The following is a 20,802-nucleotide window of genomic DNA, read 5'->3' as shown; positions in this document are numbered from 1 at the left end:
CAATCCTACTTCCGTAGTGATACTGCCTCGGAAACCCAAGGAGGGGTCGCTATGAGTCGGGGCTGACTCGACGGCACATAACAACAACAACAATATATGTGTGTGTGTGTGTGTGTGTGTGTGTATTATATATTATATATATATATTTACCACCGTTTTTAAAAAAGACAGCTTCACTGAAGAAAAGGGAAAAAAATGACAAATTCCAGAACCTTCTGATTCCTCAGACCAGAATCTCTGAGGTGGGCCCAGGAATCTGCGCTTCAGCCCACTCCAGTGTGATTCTCACATGCAACAAAGTCTGAGAATTGCTGCTGTAGAAACTGCCAGGGTCAACCCCTAACATTAGCCTCACACTGGGCTTTACCTGAGTTATGTTTGTTTGTGAGTGCCCAAAGGGCTGGAAAAGTGATTTTTCTAACGGCTAGAAGGAGCTCTGGTGGCGTAGTGCCTAACACATTTGGCTGCTAACCAGAAGGCTGGCGGTTCAAACCCACCAGCCACTCCTCAGATGGAAGATTGGGCAATCTACTTCCGTAGTGATACCGCCTCGGAAACCCAAGGAGGGATCACTATGAGTCAATCCGACTCGATGGCAGTGAGTTTCTTTCTTTTTTTTTTGTAATGGCCAGAAGGTGTTGTTATTAGGTGCCACTGAGTCAGCTCTACCTCATGGTGACCCTATGTACAACAAAACGAAACACTGCCCAGTCCTGCGTCATCCTCTCAACACTTGCTGTACTTGAGCCCATCGTTGCAGCCACTGTGTCAGTCCATCTTGTTGAGGGTCTTTGCCTTTGTCATTGACTCTCTACTTTACCAAGCATGATGCCCTTCTCCAGGGATTGGTCCCTTCTGACAACATGACCAAAGTACAAAAGACAAAATCTGGCCCCTCTCACTTCTAAGGAGCATTCCGGTGGTATTTCCTTCAAGACAGACTTGTTCATTCTTCTGGTAGTCCATAATGTTTTCAGCATTCTTCACCAATACCACAATCCAAAAGCATCAACTCTTCTTCAGTCTTCCTTATTTATTGTCCAGCCTTCACATGCATATGAGCCAACTGAAAATATGGCTTGGGTCAGGAGCACCTTTAGTCTTCAAAGGGACATCTTTGCTCTTTAACACTTTAAAGAGGTCTTCTGCAGCAGATCTGCCCAGTGCACACCTGTGACTTCTTGACTAGTGCTTCTACAACGTAAATGGCTAGAAGGTACAGATGGGTTCGTCCAGGTCACCCCAGCTTCCACCCTGCACCGCTCAGCCCTGCAATCAGCATTAATCCCAGGCTCTGGGATTATGTTCTCTCCACCTTAGCCAATTAGTGTGAAATTTAATTTGTGCTAATCGGCCTGAGCAAGAGGAGCACAACATTAATTTAATGCATTAATTTTGAGTTTCCCAGAACCAAAGTCTGGAGCCCAAAGGACAATTAGTCCTTTCAAATTGGGGAAGTGACTGAAGGCTTTCCATGGAGACAAGCAGCCCCTGACCTTCTCCTGTCCCCACAAATCCCTCTCCCTTCCCACACAGTGGGGCCCAGGGGCTTTGTTGCTAGAGGTGAGGAGTGGGCACTGCGCCCGGGGCTGTTAGGAGAAGCAAAATGAAAGCCGATTTAATGAGGGGAGAACAGGGTTTGCAAACCCAGAAGGGTCCTTGCAGATTATTCAAGGACCAATTAGCTAGAAATCATTTTGAAAACCTCCCTGGATCCACCACTTGGCTAAATCATCAGAAGCACTCTTTCTGCTTAGGGACAAGGGTCTGCAAGGGTCTACTGGAGGGAAGGGGATGGGAGTGAACGGACTCAGTGTTCACGCTGCGCAAACAGAACATGTGTGCACTGGCAGCATTTCCAGTGAGGGAAAGGGGGGTGACCAAGGCTATTGCTGCTGAGAATCTACATAGCAAAACATACACAACGTCAACAGGTTCTCCATGGACAATTCAGCAACACTGATTATAGTCTTCAGTTGTGTAACCCTTCTCACCCTTTTTTTCTGGGTTGTTCCTTCCTTCCTTAACATAAACTCACTGCCCCCTCAGATTCCTATGGAATCTTTTGAGTTGCTGTTGTCAATTTCATCCCATAGAGATAGTTCTTGAAAGAGCACAGTGCTCAAGCCAGACATTTTTGTACTAGTGAAGCTAGACTATTGCTGTTATTAGTTGAACTACATCATTAATTGGTTTTGAGAAGACTTCAGGAGATATTTTTAGTTTCAGGTTTAGAGATTATCTCAAGGCAATAGTTTCAGGGGTTTATCCAGCTTCCATGGCTCTGGAAAGTCATGAGTCTATGAAAACTTGAAATTATGTTCTGTATTTCCCCCCCTTTTGATCAGAATTCTTCTATAGCATTTTTGAAAATGTTCAGTAATGGTAGCTGGTACTATCCAGTTCTTCTGGTCTCATAGCAAAGGAGGCAGTTGTTCACAGAGGCAATTAGCCACACATTCCATTTCCTTTTCCTATTCCTGATTCTCCCACTTCCTTTGTTGCTGCAGGTGACTAGAGACCAATTGTCATGCCTTGGATGACCACTTGCGGGAAACTAAGTTTTGATGAACATTAAATTCTGAACACACATGGGGTTCCTTGGGCTGCCACTGACGCTTGCAGTATTGGATCCAACAAGCACTATAGGAACATCCACTGTGTACCAGACCCTGCCCTCAAGGGCAGGACAAGTTGGGAGGACAAGTAACCACAACAGTGGCAACCATATATCTTTACCCAATGCTGTCCTTGGCTCTTATATTCAAGGATTCACAGATCTAAAAACCAACATACCTACAGACTGCAGAAAACACCCCCCTTTCACTCTCCTGCCCATACTTCTCCATTTGTAACAAAAGGATCTGTTCATTATAACCCATGTATGAGAAATAGCTCACCCTTATTAAATGCTGGAGATCAATGTGTTAAGTGCTTGCACATGTCATCTTCTTTAAGCCCATCAAGTACCTTATGAGGTATTTCTGTCACTTCTTTTTTACAGAAGAGGAAACTGAGGCATTGAGAGGTGAAATGATTTGCCCAATATCATAGCTGGTAAGTAGTAGAGGAAGGCACTCTGGTGGCACAGTGCCCAAGGCATTTGACTGCTAACCAGGTTAGTGGTTCAAACCCACCAGCCACGCCGCAGAAGGAAGACAGGGCAATCTACTTCCATAAAGATTTACCATCTCAGAAACCCAATGGGGGTTGCTGTGACTCGGAAGGGACTTGATGGCAGTGGGTTTGTTTCGGTTTAAGTAGTAGAGGGTGTCAAGCCCAGGCAGCCTGCCTCATCACTTCTCTCTCCTCTACCCCACATCCCCGATCTGATTCAACTCCCCCACCTTCCGGCCTTGGGGATCAGGCAGGGCAGGAGTCATAGCCACCTGGAACAGGTCAGGATTTATTACTCGGAGACATGAAGTGACTTGGCCAACACATTAGTGCTGGATCCCACCTGCCCTTACTGGGCTGTGGCCAATCAGCCCGTGTGGACCCTCCCAGGGTAGGGAAGCCCCCCGCTCTCCCCCATCAGCTTAAGTGACTAAATGAGAAAACGCATCGTAGATGAAGAATCAGCCCCACCGCTGCCCCAGCCGGCTCCTGCACTGTTTGTCAAGCAGATGAAGCTGTGGCCTCAGCCTTGCGGTCCCTGCCCCAAAGCTGACTCAGTCATCAGGGGAAATTCCGAACAAATCCCTAGCTTAGTGGTGAGTTCCCAGAGGTTCCCCAGAGACGCACGTTGGGCAGCAGTTCAGGGACCACCCTGTGCAGTTCTCTTCCAGGGAAGAAAGCCAGCCACTCACTCAGCCCACTTCTAAGTCTCTGTAAATAGATAGTGACCAGAAGAAGCATAGGTAGTGCTTCCTGCCAGTTGCCATGGGGTTGACTCTGACTCCCTGGGCAGTGCCAGTGCTTAACATGCTCAGCTGCTAATAGAAAGGTTGAAAGTTTGAGTCTACTCAGAGGTGCCTCGGAAGAAAGGCCTGGCAATCTATTTCAGAAAAATCAGCCATTGAAATGTTATGGAGTGCAGTTCTACTCACTCCATAACACATGGGGTCACCATGAGTCAGAGCTGACTTGATGGCAACTGAGAGAGGTCACCCCACGCCCAGCCCAGACTTCACAACCATGCCGAGTGGTCGGTACTGACGCTGTCTCCACATTGCAGATGGGACATTGAGGCATTGAGGTGGAAACGCACCCAAGGACACTCAGCCACTGGGGCAGAACTGGGTAGGAACCAAGGCAGCCTGGCTGCCAAGCCCTCACTCCTAACCACACCAGCCACCTGCCTCTTGGGGGCTCAAAGAATACGTGTTGAGTGAAATAATACATGTACGAGTGAACCAAGTGATAAGCCTGGGGGGCACCCTGGGCTCTGGCATATCAGTGAGGGTGGGGCCACTTTTGTAAGAACATTGGGACAAAGGTTATACCTTTAAAGGGGCATATGGGGTGATGGCAGGGACAGGCGACTATGACATCACCAACAGGCCTCAGGACTCCTCCTGGAAGAAGGGGCAGCCATGGGCTCTCTGGGTCCCTGAAGGAGGCCTCCATGGGCCCCTGCTATTGCTGGCTGCCCTCACGTCAGCTCCGACTCGTGGTGGCCTTACGCATAACAGAAGCACGCGCTATCAGGTCCCGTGCCATCTTCCTGACCACTGGTACGTTTGAGTCCATTCCTGTGGCCACTGTGGCCGTCCATCTCATTGAGCGTCTCCTTTTTTGCTGGCCCTCGACTTTACCAACCATGATGTCCTTTTATAGCAAATGGTCTCTCCCAATGATGTGTCCAAAGCAAATGGGATGAAGTCTCACCCTCCCCCCTTCTATTTTCCAAAGACTGATGTGGTCATTCTTTTGGGAGTCCACAGTGTGTTCAATTTTCTTTGCCAATACTGCAATTCGAATGCATCAGTTCTTCTGTTCTCTTTTTCATCATCCAGTTTGATCATATGGGTCTTTGGGTCAGGCATACCTTAGTCATCAAAGTGACATCTTTGCTTTTAAACACTTTAGAAAGGTCTTTTGCAGCAGATTTACCCAACGCAATATGTCGCTTGATTTCTTAACTACTGTTGCCATGAACGCTGACTGAACACCCACCACATGCTTCACTCAAGAGGAAACAGCCCCTTGGATCATGTCACCCAATCCTCCATCTTGAAAATGTCCTTTCGTCTAGCCCTCTAATGGGGTTCTCATGGTCCCTGCCATTGGGCCCAGCTCCTTGGCCTGAGCCCCACCCAACCACCTCCTTTAAATTTACACTTCAGCCACCAGGACAGCACACGCTGGACCATCCTTATGGTGTGCCCTCTGCCTGTAATGCCCTCTGCCTGGCCCCTTGTTAGCTACTGCTTCTCCTTCAAGACCGCTCCCCTGAAGCCCTCCCTGGCCCCATTCCGAGTCTGCACAGATTCTCTGCCTCTATCATAGCTTTAAGGAGTCCTGGTGTCACAGTGGGTAAGCACTTAGCTGCTAATTGGAAGGTCAGCAGTTCAAACCCGCCAGCCGCTCTGCAGGAGAAAGATGGTGCAATCTGTTTTCATACAGATTACAGCCTTGGGAAACACTATGGGGCAGTTCTATTCTGTCCCATTGAGTCATTATGAGCCACAATCGACTTAATGGCAATGGGTGTTGGTTTGATCACAGCTTCTTTCACTGAAATTCCCTTTTTTTGTCAGACAGACTTGGGCTCACATCCCAGCTCTGCTGCTCTCCAGCTGTGTGACCTTGGGAAAATGGCTTCACCTCTCTGGGCGTCTTCCTCTATAAACTAGGGGTAATAATACTTCCCTCATAACTTGATTATGGAACCCTGGAGGCACAATGAGAATAAAATTAGATAATGCAGGCAGAGGACTTTCTCTAGAACCTGGCACAAGCTTGTCACTCACTCACTGTTACTTGTATTATGAAATCCTATGACTCCATTCATTCAGTTGATTTGTCCTGAATGTTTGTGCACAAACTGTTTGCTCTTGGCTACCAACTGAAAGGTTGGAGGTTCAAATCCACCCAGTGGTGCCATGAATGAAAGGGCTGGAGATCACTTATGGCCAAGAAAACAGAAGTAGTTATCCTCTGAAGCACTGTGAGTCAGAACTGATTCGATAACAAGGAGTTTTTCAATAGTTTTGCTTTATGGTAGGCACAGAGAACCGTAAAAATAGCTGCATGTCTCATTTGTCTCTGAGGAACTCATAATCCACTTGATGTGATTGTTGGGTGCCTTCGAGTGGATTCCGATTCACAGCAACCCTATAGGACAGAGGAGGACTGCTCCATTGGGTTTCCAAGGTTGTAGTCTTTACAAGAGCAGATCATCAAGCTTTTTCTCCCATGGAGCCACTGGGTGGCTTCAAACCTTCAACTGACCTTTCAGTTAGCAGCCAAACGCTTAACCTTTGTGCCACCAGGGCTCCTTCAGAGTCTACTGGGGATGGCAGGGTCAAATTTGTTTAATGTGTATTAATAACAGTGGTGATGTTTCAAGACTTCCTTTGTAACGGGCAGTGAGATAATGACTTTATATGCAAGTCTTCATGGACTCCTCACCACAGCCCCCTGAAAAGGGGCTGTCGACATTTTACTGACGATGAAACAAAAGCTCAGAGACCTGAGGAATTTGTCCAGGAACCCACAGCCATAAGGGAGCAAAGCCAGCAGTCTGGGTCCCAAGCCAACGCAACCCTTGGCTACTTGGCACCCAGATATACAAGGTCAGGTCTCTGCTCTGACTCCTTCATTGCACAGCCCCCAGCTTCCTGCAGAGGTGCTCAGAGAAACAAACCATGGTTCTGCTTTTTATAAGGGGAAACTTAGGTACACAGGGAGCAAGAACATTCTAGCTGTGTCCCGTCTGTGGGGTCTTTGCTCACCCTACTGGGGCCATGTCTGTACACTATGGCTATACCATCTCCCTATCCAGCTGCATGCTGGGAGGGGACCCTCCCCAACCTGTCCTGGCAGTTAAGGCCCAAGAAATTTTAATATCTGGGGTCAGGTCAGGAATAAAGCTGTTGTGAGTTTCTCAGAAAGGAGCCACAGTGGTGTTGTGGTTAAATATTCAGCTGCTAACTGAAAGGTCAGCAGTTCAAACCCACCAGCTGCTCTGCAGTAGAAAGATGTGGCCATTGGCTTGTATAAAGATTATAGCCTTGGAAGCCCATGGGGCATTTTGACTCCGTCCTACAGGGTCACAATGAGTCTGTATTGACTCGATGGCAATAGTTTTATTTTCTTGGGGATCAAGGATCCACACCTCCAGTCCACCAGAGGAGCACAGAGAGGGTCTAGAGACCCAGGATGGGGCTTGGGCTGTCCCCAACAGAGCACACTATCTCAGCAAGTTTCTTCCCTTCTCCTCCTAGCGGTAAACTACCAGCCATGCTCAGGACCAAACTCAGTCAGCGCTTTGCGACTGGACTCCCTGACCTCAGTCTCCAGGCTCTGTTGTGTCCTGGTGGATTCTCTCAGGAATTTCTTTCCAAAAAGTGAAGCTGGTTAGGTTGATGAGGCCAGAAATTGGAGTGCATGGATCTCTGTCTTTTGCCATAAATAAGGTCTTGTGTGTGTGTGTGTGTGTGTTGGGGGGGGGGGCATGGAATCCAGAATCCAGAGAAGGGAACAAGCGCTCAACCCTGTCATATCCCCACATGTTCCCAAAGCCTTAGAGGTGCCTCCTATAAGAAGACAAGCCTGCTTTTCCTGTGGAAATAAACTACCCCACTTTGCACCAGGCAGATTTTGCATGCTTGAGGCATATTTACTGCCAGCATCCCGGCAACTCCTCATCTCCTCTCCTTCGCAAATGAAGCACTTAAATCGTTCTGCAATCATGTTTTCTTTTCAATAAGGCTAGTCAACTGGTGTTTCCACTGGTGAGACACAACACGTTTCAGGAACATTTCTGTTAATTCTGCTTCCCCTCTGCTGAGACAGGGGGTGGGGTGCAGAGGCTGTGAACAGTGGTGGGGTGTCTTTATGATGTATGATGCTGGATGGGTGTCTGCTGCCCAACTCCTAACAGAAACTCTCTGGGAAGAAAGGAGAATCGTGTAGAAGGGGGTAGCTTCTACCTGTTCTCTAGCCCAAGGTTTCTCCCAGTGTGGTCCCCAGCATCACCTGAGAACCCACCAGAAACGCAGAACCTCCGGGCTTAGAATCGCAGACTGGATCCAGCCATCCACACTCCAACACGTCCTCCAGGGCATTCTGACACGTTTTGGGGTTTGAGCAGCACAGCTCTATGCCAGCATTTTTCACAGTGGCACCCTGGGGTTCCCTGCAGCATGATCACTCAGGGCTTGTTAAAGAAGCAGTGGCCTCTCCCACACCCAGACCCCCTCCTCGGTCAAGTCTCAGGAGGCAGGACAGGGAAGCCACCGGGGCTAACAACTCTCCAGATGAGCCAGACGCTCTGTGATGACTGATGATGTGTCCCTCCCCCAAAGCGTGTGTTATAAATCCCAGCCCCTGCAGTGATAGTGCGGTAAAGGAACCCTGGTGGCACAGTGGTTAAGCACATGGGTGCTAACCAAAAGGTTGGTGGTTCAAACCCACAATACACTCCATGGAAGAAAGATGAGGCAGTCTGCTTCTAGAAAGATTTACAGCCTTGGCAACCCTGGGGCAGTTCCACTCTGTCCTGAAGGGTCAAGATGAGTTGGAGTCAAAGATGGCAGTGGGTTTTGCAGTGGTTCTCATCCCACTTGGGAATGCGTTTTCTTTGTTAAGTTAATGAGACAGGATTAGTGAACACTGGGTCTTAAGTCAGTCTCTTTTGAGATATAAAAGGAGGAGATTAAACAAGGGAGCAGAGATGGGGGGAGATCACCAAGGAACCAAGAAACAAGGACTTTACCCCAGAGGTGTGTGAGAGAGAGAGAGGGAGAGAGAAATGCTTCCCCTAGAGCCATATCCCTGAACTTGGACTCCTAGCCTCCCAAACTGTGAGAAAATAAATTTCTGTTTGTCAAAGCCACCTACTTGTGGTTATTTCTCTTGTAGCAGCACTAGAGAATTAAGACCCTCTGTAAAGTATATGAGTCGATGGCACATAACAACAACAACAACAGTAAAGTATATAAGGCAACCAATCAAAATGAAATCAATGGGTGCTTTTGTGGGGAGAGGGAGTAAGAACCCTTTCTTCAAATAAAATCCTCCTTGGGCACCAGTTATGTGACATCTCACTCAACCTGAACTGCCAATGATTGCAAAATGCATTGCTACAGACTGTAAGATAAAGCTCTGCCAAAGGGGAGCATAAGCACCACTGAGTGTCCAGATAGGTCCCATCTTCAGAGATGTGAAAAGGAAGGGAAGATGTGCATCTGCAAACTGATAAAATAGAAAATCAAGCAGGTTGGGGAGTTCCGGAGCCCTGCGACCACTTCTTTGCCCCTTTCGCAGCTCAGGCTGTGGAACACACAATGAAGAATGAGCACGATCCACCCAGGCAAGCCCCAGAGTGCGAGCAGACATCTGCAATGCACAGATCGAACAAAGAACCCACAGCCAGAGCAGACAGAGAGCTGCTGGAAAGAAACAAAGGAGCTCTGGTGATGCAGTGGACAAGGCATTTCTCTGCTAACCAGGAGTTCAGTGGTTCAAACCCATCCTCCACTCCGCAGAAGGAAGATGGGGCAATCTACTTCTGTAAAGATTTAGAGCCTCAGAAACCCAAGGGGAGTCTCTATGAGTTGAAATCGACTCAGTGGCAGAGTTTGGGTTTTTTGGTTGATAACTAAATAAGGAAAATGGGCAGAAGACTTAAAAAGCACTTTGCCAAAGAGGATAGCCAAATAGCCAACAACATGTGAAAAGGTGCAAAATAACATCTCAGTGCAATGTAGTACTGAACATTCACCAAAACAGCTAAATGAAAAAGACAACACCAAGTGTTGATAAGGGTGAGGAGCAACTGGAACTCTCAAACATTGCTGTGGAGCTAGAAACTGATGAAAAACTTTGGTAAATTGGCAGATCTACTAAAACTGAACACAGAAATAATTTAAGGCCCAGCAACTCTCCTCCTAGGTATAGTCCTAACAGAAATGTATGTATGTACACCAAAGCAGGTGTAAGGTGGTACATAGCAGGTTTATGCATAATAGCTTGGAAGAACTCAATGGTCTGTTTAGAATAGAATGGATGAGTGAATAGTGCTCTATCCACACAACTGAACATCACACAGCAATGAGAATGAAGGATCCACCACTCCCCACAGCAACAGGGACAAATCTCACAAACAGCATGTCAGATGAATGAAACCACAGTCACACGAGATGAAACCTAATTGATTGCATTTGAGTAAAGTTCAAAAACCTTATGGAAAATTTATCCATAGGGTTAGAAGTCAGCTTGGTGGTGACCCCTGGAGGATAGTGATTGGAAAGGGGCATGAAGGGGACCTTGGGGGAAGCTGGGAATGTTCTGTGTCTCAATCTGGGTGCTGGTCACATGTGAGTGTTCACTTTGTGAAAAGTCATTGAGGCCCATAGTTATGCACTTCTCATACACTGGATTTTAATTTAAAAGTTTAAAAAGAAGAGAGAGGAGGAGGAGAGGGATGAATCACTCAGTCATGCAGATGTGCTCCCTGGATAAAGCACTGCTTTGGACATTGACAAGGAGCTCTGGTGTCACAGTGGTTAAGGCATTTGGCTGCTAACCAAAAGCTCGGTGGTTCGAACCCACCAGCTGCTCAACAGAAGAAAGACGAGACAGTCTGTTCCCATGAAGATTTACAGCCTTGGAAAGCCAATGGGGTTCACGACGACTTGGAATCGATTTGATGTTAGTGAGTTTGGTTTGGGTTTGGTTGGGACATTGACAATATGCCCTAGGCCTGCACTTCAGGATACTAAACAAAGCATTCCCAAAGAACTCCTCTTTCATTTACTGTATATTGCTGAGGTCATACTTTGCCATGTCCCTTCATGCCCTTCTTATGAGGACCTATGGGAGAAACTTCTCTGTGGTCTCAATACCTGAAAAAAGTATTCTTCTCTCAAGCTACAGTTGTTTTTTTTAATCTAAGCACCAACACATGTATGGAATATCTTCTTTTGCTCTTTGCCTTGGTTACTTGGAAGTTCCATATCAAATTTACAGCCCTTTAGTAGTTATAGTCACCATTCAAAAAACATCCTGAGGGTCTATTGTGTGCCAGGGTCTCTGGGACTGTGTGATGAATTAGGCATCCATGCCCTGGGGGTCTCACAGTCCATCTGGGACACAGGCGTGTACCAGGCCATTGGAATACAGTGAGGGGAAGCACAAGACCAGTGTTAACATACAATAGAGGTCTAACCTACCTTACACGGTTAGGAAAGGATTCTTGGAGGAAGTACTACCTGAACCGAGGGAAAGGGGATGAAGAGGCATTAACTAGGGGAAGAGGGGTGGAGGGAGGTATCCAGGCAGAGGGAATAGCACATGCAAAGTCCATGAAGTGAGATCAAGTCTGAAGCCAAAAGTAAAGTGCCAATTTCTAGCTCATTCTCTGGTTTTGTATACTCTTCAACTCTTATTTTCCTTGCTCTGATTTTCTTAGCTTTTCTGTTTTATTTTTGCAGGGGCCCATATATCTCTTAAAAAAAAAAAAAAAAAGTAAGGTACAAAGACACAAAGAGCCTGGGCAGATAATTCAATAGGTGCCAGCTCATGGTTGCTTGGTTTAGGTCTCAGAAGCCTGGACTCCCTTCCGTCCTTCCCCAGGTGTCCCACATGTTGTGGCTCTGGATGAAAAGAACATCCATCTCATCCCTCTCTCTAAAGCTCCCCTAGCAGCTAACACATTGCAAACCTGCACGTCCCACCTGACAGCTCATGATTCATAACTTCATTAAATATTAGCTCAGCGGGAAGGAATCCTGCAGGGCAGCCGCCTATATTCCCAACCAGCCCCAGCTCTGGTTTCACTCCTGCTGCTCTGCTGGCTGCCACTTCCAGCGAGAGAGATGTGGCTGTCGGCTCTCTGGAGCCTTGAACTAGCGTGTGAGGCATTTGTGCATCATTTCCTCTCCTCTGTATGGTCTATGCAGTAAGAAGGGTGCAGGCTCATGGGGCAGCCTCTCAGCCTGGCTCTCCTCATGTCTCTGCAATGTCCCTGCAAGGGACATGTGACTGGCCCTGCAAGGAACCTGTTATGGATTGAACAAACCAAAAAACAAAGAAACCCACTGCCATCAAGTCGACTCCAACTCATAGCAGCCCCCACTGGGTTTCCAAGGTGGTAAATCTTTATGGAAGTAGATTGCCCAATTTTCCTTCTGCAGAGTGGCTGGTGGGTTTGAACTGCCAACCTTCTGATTAGCAGTCAAATGCGTTAGGCACTGCACCACCAGAGCTCCTTATGGATTGAATGGTGCCCCAAAAAAAGATATGTTGAAGTACTCCTCACCTCTGTACTTGTGAACATCACCTTGTTTTGGGGAAATAGGGTCTGTCTTAGAAGACATTATCTGTTAGATCACACTAGAGTAGGGTGGGTGCTAGTCCTAATCCCTTCTGAGGGGTATCTGATAAAAAGGGATGATGAGGAAGTAGTCACACACAACAGGAAGATGCCGTGTGAAGATGCCATGACCAACCAACCATCAAAATTTTAAAGACAGTGGATCCTACCATACAGAGTGAGAGCCTCCCCTCCCTCACCCTAACCATGGCCCCCAGAGTCTGCATATATCCAAAATGTTGGTATTTTGTTCATCATGGGTTTTTTGCATTGATTTCCATTTTAAAAAATATTGTGTTAAACATTGTTTGAGTATTGAGTTTTTCAGGGCCCTCTTAATATTGCATCTCAACAGAATTCCTTACTTGCCTCATCCTAGTCTTGGCCCCAAAAGGCTAAGTGGAAGAGCAGGCTTTGCTTACCCAGCCCCTCCTTGGTCTACCATGGCACACCACTCATGTGCCACATTGTAATGTGTAATGTCTGTAATTTGCAGTGACCTTCCTGAGTGTAGGTATTTACTGGTTGATATGCTCAACCCCAACCCATGAACTCAACCCCCAGGTAAAGAAATAAAACATCACCAATGGCCTCACACACATCCCAACATACCCTTCTCCAATTGCAGGTGCCTTTTTGCCCCCCGGAGATAACTACTATTCTGAATTTGGTGTTTCTTATTCCCATGAATGCCCTTCCATCAAGTATACGTATGTATACTTCTCTAGGTGGCACAGTTTGTTCGTGGCTACTAACCAAAAGGCTGGTGGTTCATATCCACCCAGGAGTGCCAATGAAGAAAGGCCTGGTGATCTACTTCTGTAAGATTACAACCAGTTGCCATCAAGTAGATTACAACTCATGTGTCTTAGAGTAGACTGTGCTCTGTTGGGTTTTCAATGGCTGAGTTTTTGGAAGTAGGTTGCCAGCCTTTTTTCTGGGGTGCCTTTAGGTAGCCTTGAACTTCCAACCTTTCAGTTAGCAGCTAAGTGTGTTAATCATGTATACCAACCAAGGACTCCTATAAGATCGTTGTTGTTGTTGTTGTGTGCTGTCAAGTCAGACCCGACTCATAGTGACCCCACCTTGGGTTTCCGAAGCAGTATGACTATGGAAGTAGATTGCCCAGTCTTCCTTCTGATGAGTGGCTGGTGGGTTTGAACCACCAGCCTTCTGGTTAGCAATCAAGTGCCTTAGGCACTATGCTACCAGAGCTCCCGATAGTCATTGAAAACCCCATGATAGAACACAGTTCTACTCTGACACTTGGGGTCACTGTGACAGTATCGACAGCAATAGATAAACTTATATACAAACCAAAATCACTGCCATTGAGTCAATTCTGACTCACAGCAACTGTATAAGACAGAGTAGAATTGCCCTATAATCTTTACAAAAGCAGACAGCCTCACCTTTCTCCCACAGAGCAGGCGGTAGGTTCGAACTGGTGACCATTTGGCTAGCCACCAAATGCTTTGACCACTGTACCACCATACATACATACATACATACATACATACATATATACACATATGTGTGTGTGTATGTGCATCTGCAAATTTTAAACTTTTATGTATGTGATACTGTGTTGTAGGTATTCTTTTGTAATTTAATCATTTACTTCAGCATCATGTTTGTGAGAACTATCCATGTTAATACATGTATCTCTAGATCAGCGGCCAGCAAACTTATCCTGTAAAGGACCAGGCAGTAAATATTTTAGGTTTTCGGGGCCATACAGCCTCTATCGTAAGTATTCATGGCAGTGTAGCCCAAAGTAGCCATGGTCTATACATAAGTGAATGGTTGGGGCTGTGTTCCAATAAAACTTTATTGACAAAAACAGAATGCAAGCTGAATTTGGCCCACAGACCACAGTTTACCTACCTCTTCATTCTTTTTCGCTTTTGGGAACTTAAGTTTTAATATAACGAAATGTGTTCATCCATTCTCTTACTGATAGGCTCCCATCTGGGTGTTTATTCAAAATAATAAATGCTGCTGCTGCTTACATCTTGTCTTTTCACATACACGTGGGAGAGACTTTTTACCTAAAAGTGGAATTGCTGGGTCACAGGGTAGGGATAGCTTCAGCGTTCGTAGAGAATGCCAAATGGCTCAGGAGTAATGAGATCAATCCACACCCCCACTGGCAGTGTACAAGAGTTCCTGCTGCCACATATCCTTGCCAACACTTGGCTATGTCAGACTTCAATTTTGCCAGTCCGACATGTGAAATGGTAGCTATCATGGTCTTAATTTGCATTTCCTAATTGCCGGTTAGGTTAGCATCCTTTCATGAGTTTATTGGCCATAAAAATTCCTGAACAATTAAACTATTGAAACAAGAGTCCCTCCCTTGGGAACTGCCCATTCATATGTTTTGCCCATCTTCCCCCCCCCCCATTGGAGCATTTGTCTTGTTCCAATTGATTTGAGGAAATTCTTTACATATGCAGGATTCTCTGTGCCAGTTATATGTGTTGTCAATTTCTTCTCCAAGTATGAGAGTGTCTTTACCTTAGGCTGTGATAAACTGAAGTTTTAACTTTAATTTAGCCAAATGTATCACTTTTTTCCCAGGTGACTTGTGCTTTCACAATTTATTTAAGAAATGCTTCCTTTTGTAACTAGAGGACACCAATTTGAATCTCAGCCAATATCCCAGGGCCTCAGTTTCCACCTCCATAAAACGGAGACTATCTCAGCCTAACAGTATGTACCTCACAGAGGGCTTTTGAGGATGTTTCCAAACCACTTAGCACGGTGGCAGGTAAACTGCCATTCTCCTTCCCCCAGCAAACCCCACCCCTCACAGGGGCCCCAGGATACCTTGCTCTCCAGCAGGTCTGCATTCTTCCAGAGTTCATTTCGCGACTTCTCTGATTTTTCTAGCTTCTGTCTCAGGGTTGTAAGCTCCTCCTACAAAAACAAACACTCAGCAGAAGCCATCCCAGGACAGATGCATAAGTCCCCCTTTTGTTAAGAGTGGTTGGAGAATGGGGAGACACTGAACCCAATGGATAATAAGTGATATTTTGAAAATGACTTCTAATTTAGTTGGAGGTGAAAATGGTACTTTTCCAAGTCCTTATCTGTCAGAGACACACATTGAAATATTTGTAGGTGAAATGATATGATGTTCAAGATTCACTTTAAAATACTTGAGACAAAAAAAAAAAAAAAATGCACAGAGGGACAGATGAAAGAAGGGTGGCAGAAAACTGACTGTCATTGAAGCCAGATGATGGGTGTATAAAAGTTCACTGTAATGATCTCTCTGCTTTTATGTGTTTGTAAATTCCTTTAATAACAATTAATACACACACACACACACATATATTCATGATGTAAATAGGAGAAACTCTGTGCAGGGGAGAGTGGGAAGATACAGTTCCTGTATGTTCTGCACAATTTTTCACAAGATTTAAACCTAAATCTTCTGGGGGGAAAAAAAAAAAAGAGTGGTTTGAGAACGGAGTGGGTGGTTTAGCCAACACACCTGTGATGATGCCAAAAGGCTAAGTTCCATGAGGGATGTTTCTCTTCCATCATTTCCAACTATCAACATCTCTGCTCATGCAAATCTGCTCACAGCAGCCCAGTCTGGGGTATTACTGTGAACCTCAGAATGGGATTATTGCTTAACCTGGGACTGGGCGTGTCTATGTGTCGATGGAGCACTCGACACTTATCTTCCCTGATGATCACTCTTCTGCTTACACCACCACGAAAGGCTAGTTGAATGCACTAAGAACACAGACAAAGGAGTATATGCACCCATAAAAACAGAACTAAGGAGAGCTCCATAAAGGGATACGGCAAGATTTTCAAAATACATATTTTAAGTGAGAAAATACAAGTTGCAGGAAAGTATATACAGTATGTTACCTTTTATGTGAGAAAGAAAGGAACTAAGTATGCAGTTACTTGCTAATTTACACAAAAAGAAAAACAAGGAAGAGGAATTAAGGTGGCACCGTGGTTAAGTATTCACCTTGTGACCTGAAAGATTGGCAGTCTGAGCCCCCCAGTCACCCCATGGGAGAAAAGACACGGCAATCTGCTCCTATAAAGATTACTGTCTACCAACCCCTTTACGGCAGTTCTAGTCTCATCCCATAGAGTGGCTGTGAGTCGGAATTGACTTGATATCACCCTTAATAGTAATGACATAAATGGGGGGTGGGTAACAGGGTGAAAGAGACAGGGAAGAGTTTTCTTTGGGTTTGTCTTTTTATGTATTTGGATATTTTAGCTTTTTGACATGTGTATCATTTACATATTCAAAAGTTACGTGGAATCAAAGAGAATGATCATAAAGCAAACTTTGAAAGTGAACACCAATGGAGCAAAGTATATATCAAGTGGAGAAAGAGCAGTAATTACACAAGTCACTTTGAGGACAGTACTTAGAATGTACCCCATTAGTGGGACATAATCTAAAAGCAAAAAGAATGCCAACAATGTCTTGATCTCCACTCACTAAGTGTCTTGGTGGTGGTGGTCTTGGTACAGTAATTTTGAAATTCTTTCTGTGCCTTTTGTGGGACAGAGCCAATGAGGAACTGTTCTGGTGGTGTTGAAGAGTAGGGTTCTCACATGGGGGAACCACTTACCCACTCCCATTGAGTCAATTCTGACTCTTAGTGACTCTTTAGGACAGAGTAGAACTACCCCATAAAGTTTGCAAGGCTGTCGTCTTTATGGAAACAGATTGCCTCATCATTTTCCTAGGGTTTATGGGTTCCAACCACTGACCTTTCGGTAAGCAGCCCAGCACTTAACCATTGCACCACTAGGGCTCTTCTGACATGGGAGAAGGGAGGCCCACATGTGGAATGAGGAAAGACAGACATACATCTCCTGACTGTGTCCACTGAGAGGGCCAGAAGCCATAACCAGAAACCTCATAGCTTCCTTATCTGAGTCAGGACCCAGAAAAGGTAACCCTAGAGCCAACTCATGCAGAAAGTAAGGAAGTGCTCAAAGGCACCCGGGATGTGCCAAAAGGACACAGCATTCACCTTGAAGGGAATGCCCTCAGCTCTATTTGGGATCATTTGACTGTAAAAAAGAAAGTGAAAAATACCAAAAACCCTACCACCAGGAATCTTTGTTTAAATCCTTGAATGCATATTGACACTCAAAAACCGGGTAACGAAAGAATGTTCTTCACAAAAGAGGGACAACTCATAAATGTAGAAGGAAGGATAGAAAAACCACTATGTTCCAATCATCTGTATATTAATTGGTTTTACAAGAATTTTCAATGATTTGATAAAGATTTTGGGGAACAGGATATTGACAGCATCATAGTGTCACCCCACAGATCACTTACTAATAAAAAGAAAAAAAAAATGGTGCATTGACCATGGATTGAGCTTAACCCAGTGATGAAATGGAACATCACCAAGAATGGGACAAGCTGATGTTGATGTCAAAGGTCAATGATCACCATCACCGAGGTAACATTCTTTCCAAAACTGCTTAACCTGAATCTACTCATGAGAAAACAGAAACAAATCTAGGTTGTGGGCTACGGCATAAGAAAGGTGATCTGGACTCTTTACACTTTAAATCAATGTTGATAAAGAAGAGAGAGAGACAGTGTGGGTGAAAGCAGATTAAAGCTACATGACAACTAAATATGATCCATCTACTCCTCACTTATCAGTTGCCCTGTTATTCAACATTTCACATTTATGACAAAAGTAAAACAATTTACTACTATCTATTTTGTGCATTAATGATATACATCTGGCAGTAATGAACACTGAGGTGCTAGCGAGAGTAATGCTGGCAGTGAATGTTAACGTTATGTGTCAATTCAGCTGGGCCATGATTCTCATTGGTTTGGCAGTTATATAATGATGTAATCTGGCAGTTACGTTATGGTGTAATTTGGTGGTTAAGTAATGATGTAATTATGTGGTTATGTAATGATATAATTTGGCAGTTATGTGATCATGTAATTTGGTGGTTATATAATGATGTAGTCATGCTCCATTTTATGATCTGATGTGGTCATCCTCCATTTTCACATAATGCTGATTTTCACAACCTAAACTTTGGAATGCAACCAATATCCATAAGTGAGGAGTGAGTGTATATAAATCTCGATTGGATAAAAGAAAAAACTTTAAAGGACATAATCGAAACAAGTGGGGAAATTTTGAGTTGGACTCCATATTAGATTAGACTATTGTATCTCTGAGAACTTTTTGGGGTATGGTGACAGCATCATGCCCATGTAGGAGACTGTCCTTATTTGGACATGCTGAAATTTTTAGGGGGTGAAGTGTCCAGATGTCTGCAACTAAGATTCAAATGATTAAGCAGGGGAGAAATATGTACACATATTTTGTGCATAGGCATGTATGAAGGAGCCCTGGTGGTGCAGTAGTTAATCACTAGACTGCTAAGCAGAAGGTTGGTGGTTTGAACCCACCAGCCATTCCAGAGGAGAAAGATGAAGCAGTCTGCTTCCATAGATATTTACAGCCTTAGAAACCCAATGGAGCAGTTCATGGAATTTGACTCAGTGGCAATGGGACTTTTTTTTTAATGTGTATGTGCGTGTGTGTGTGCGCGTGCGCATGTGTGTCTGTACATAGAGACATTGTGTATAGAGAGACATTGAAAGACAGAGTACAAATATGGGAAAAGGTTAGTGATTGATGAATCTAGAGCAAGGGCATAAAGCAAAACACCAACCCACATGCTGCCTTGTCCACTCACAGAGACCCACGTGCATCAGAGCAGACCTGTGCTCCGTGGGGTTTTCAATGGCCGTGGTCTTCTTGGAGCAGAACACCAGGACTTTCTTCCATGGTGCCCCTGGATATATTCAAACCTTCAACCTTTCAGTTGTAGCTTAGCACTTAACTATAAACCCAGGGACTCCAGATGAAGGGCACGGCAGTGTCCATTGACTCTTCTTTCAACTTTTCTGTCAGTATGTAATTTTTCAAGGACCCCTACTGGTGCAGTGGTTAAGTGCTGGGCTGCAAACTGAAAAGTCAGCAGTTGAAAGCCACCCGCTGCTCTGCAGAAGAAAGACGTGGCAGTCTGCTTCCATAAAGATTACAGCCTTGGAACCCTATGGGGCAATTCTACCTTGTCCCCTACGGTCACTATGAGTTGGAATTGACTTCACAGCTATGAGTTTGGTTTTGGGGGTTTAAATACAACTTTTCATCTCAGTGAGGGTAAGAAAATAAATCACAAATCCCACCATTGAGTCTGTGTAGGATATGCAATTAGAGCGTCCTTGTATCTGTGATAGTGATACATATCATGTTGGGCACAGGGTGGAGGGTGGCAGGTACTGATGGGATCGGAGGGCTATCTGGAGGGGTGCTGAGCATCTTGGGACCAGGAATTTTCAGAGCATCATGGGAGACCGAGTCCTAGATGCAAACACTGAGCTGGGGGATGGGGAGGCATAGTCACCCACACCCTGCCTGCCACGTGGACGGACCTCCTTGGCTCGGAGCTGCTCCTCTCCAGTGGTGGAACTCAGCAGTGGCCGGAGGGAAGCAAGGAGCCGCCACCATGGCCAGTCCTTGACTGCCAGGAACACAGCCACATTCTTCTGGATGCACTGCGCGGCCAGACAACAAATCTACAGGGAAAGGAGACAGAGACTTAACAGGGTCCTTCTTCCCCTGGTGAAGGTGAAGGAATAGATAGAGGAGACAAAGGAGACAGAGGCAGTAGGTTTATGGAGTAGTGGAAGGGACTAGATAACTCTAAAGATAAAACGAAGGCTTCCTTTCGCAGAGTCCTTCTAATATGTCACTCAACATCAGGTATTTATACCATAATTTAATCCTGCATGACTTAATGATGGCAATTATAGTAAAAGGAGGAAAAAATACTATTCAACAGGGACACATCTTATGGCAGGATTACATTCAAAAGCCATCATGCAAGGCAAAAACTATCCTTGAAAATACTCACAGGAAACAATGTTCATGATTATGTTGTTAGCTTATATTTAAGGCACAGGTAAGTGTATTTAAATACTAATTCAGTGCCTCTCAAACTTGGACACGAACCAGAAACATTATCTGATATGTATATTTATCATGCAATAACAGATATTTATTTAAATATCAAAGAATTCAACTCTCTGGAGATTTCTGAAGATCCGGGCCAGGAGTGGCTCAGGACTTTGGACTCCGAATCTGCCCTTTGGTCCCAAAGACCTTGGTGACCATGAATGGGCCCGTGCCTGTCTGCTGACCATGAAAACCAAGTCCTCCAGAGATGGACCATTTGAAATCCTGACCCAACTCAAGAGAGCTTGGACA

At 45.2% G+C, this 20,802-nt stretch overlaps 1 protein-coding gene across 1 annotated transcript in view; it reads right to left on the bottom strand.

Annotated features, from left to right (window-relative positions):
- Positions 1 to 20,802, bottom strand: part of MYO18B (myosin XVIIIB) — a 368,096-nt gene that overhangs the window by 206,243 nt on the left and 141,051 nt on the right. Inside the window, exons 22-23 of the mRNA XM_007947984.1 lie at positions 19,968 to 20,111; positions 15,317 to 15,406 (exon numbers count right to left, since the gene is read on the bottom strand). Coding sequence (XP_007946175.1) covers positions 15,317 to 15,406; positions 19,968 to 20,111 — 234 coding nt within the window. The remainder of the gene's footprint in view (positions 1 to 15,316; positions 15,407 to 19,967; positions 20,112 to 20,802) is intronic.

The sequence above is a fragment of the Orycteropus afer genome, unplaced genomic scaffold (genome assembly GCF_000298275.1).
Source record: "Orycteropus afer afer isolate SDZICR_OR568_19922 unplaced genomic scaffold, OryAfe1.0 scaffold00197, whole genome shotgun sequence".
In the NCBI taxonomy this organism is placed as follows: Eukaryota; Metazoa; Chordata; class Mammalia; order Tubulidentata; family Orycteropodidae; genus Orycteropus; species Orycteropus afer.
The sequence above is the reverse complement of the archived record's forward strand: the minus strand, read 5'-3'. Positions and strand labels throughout refer to the sequence as shown.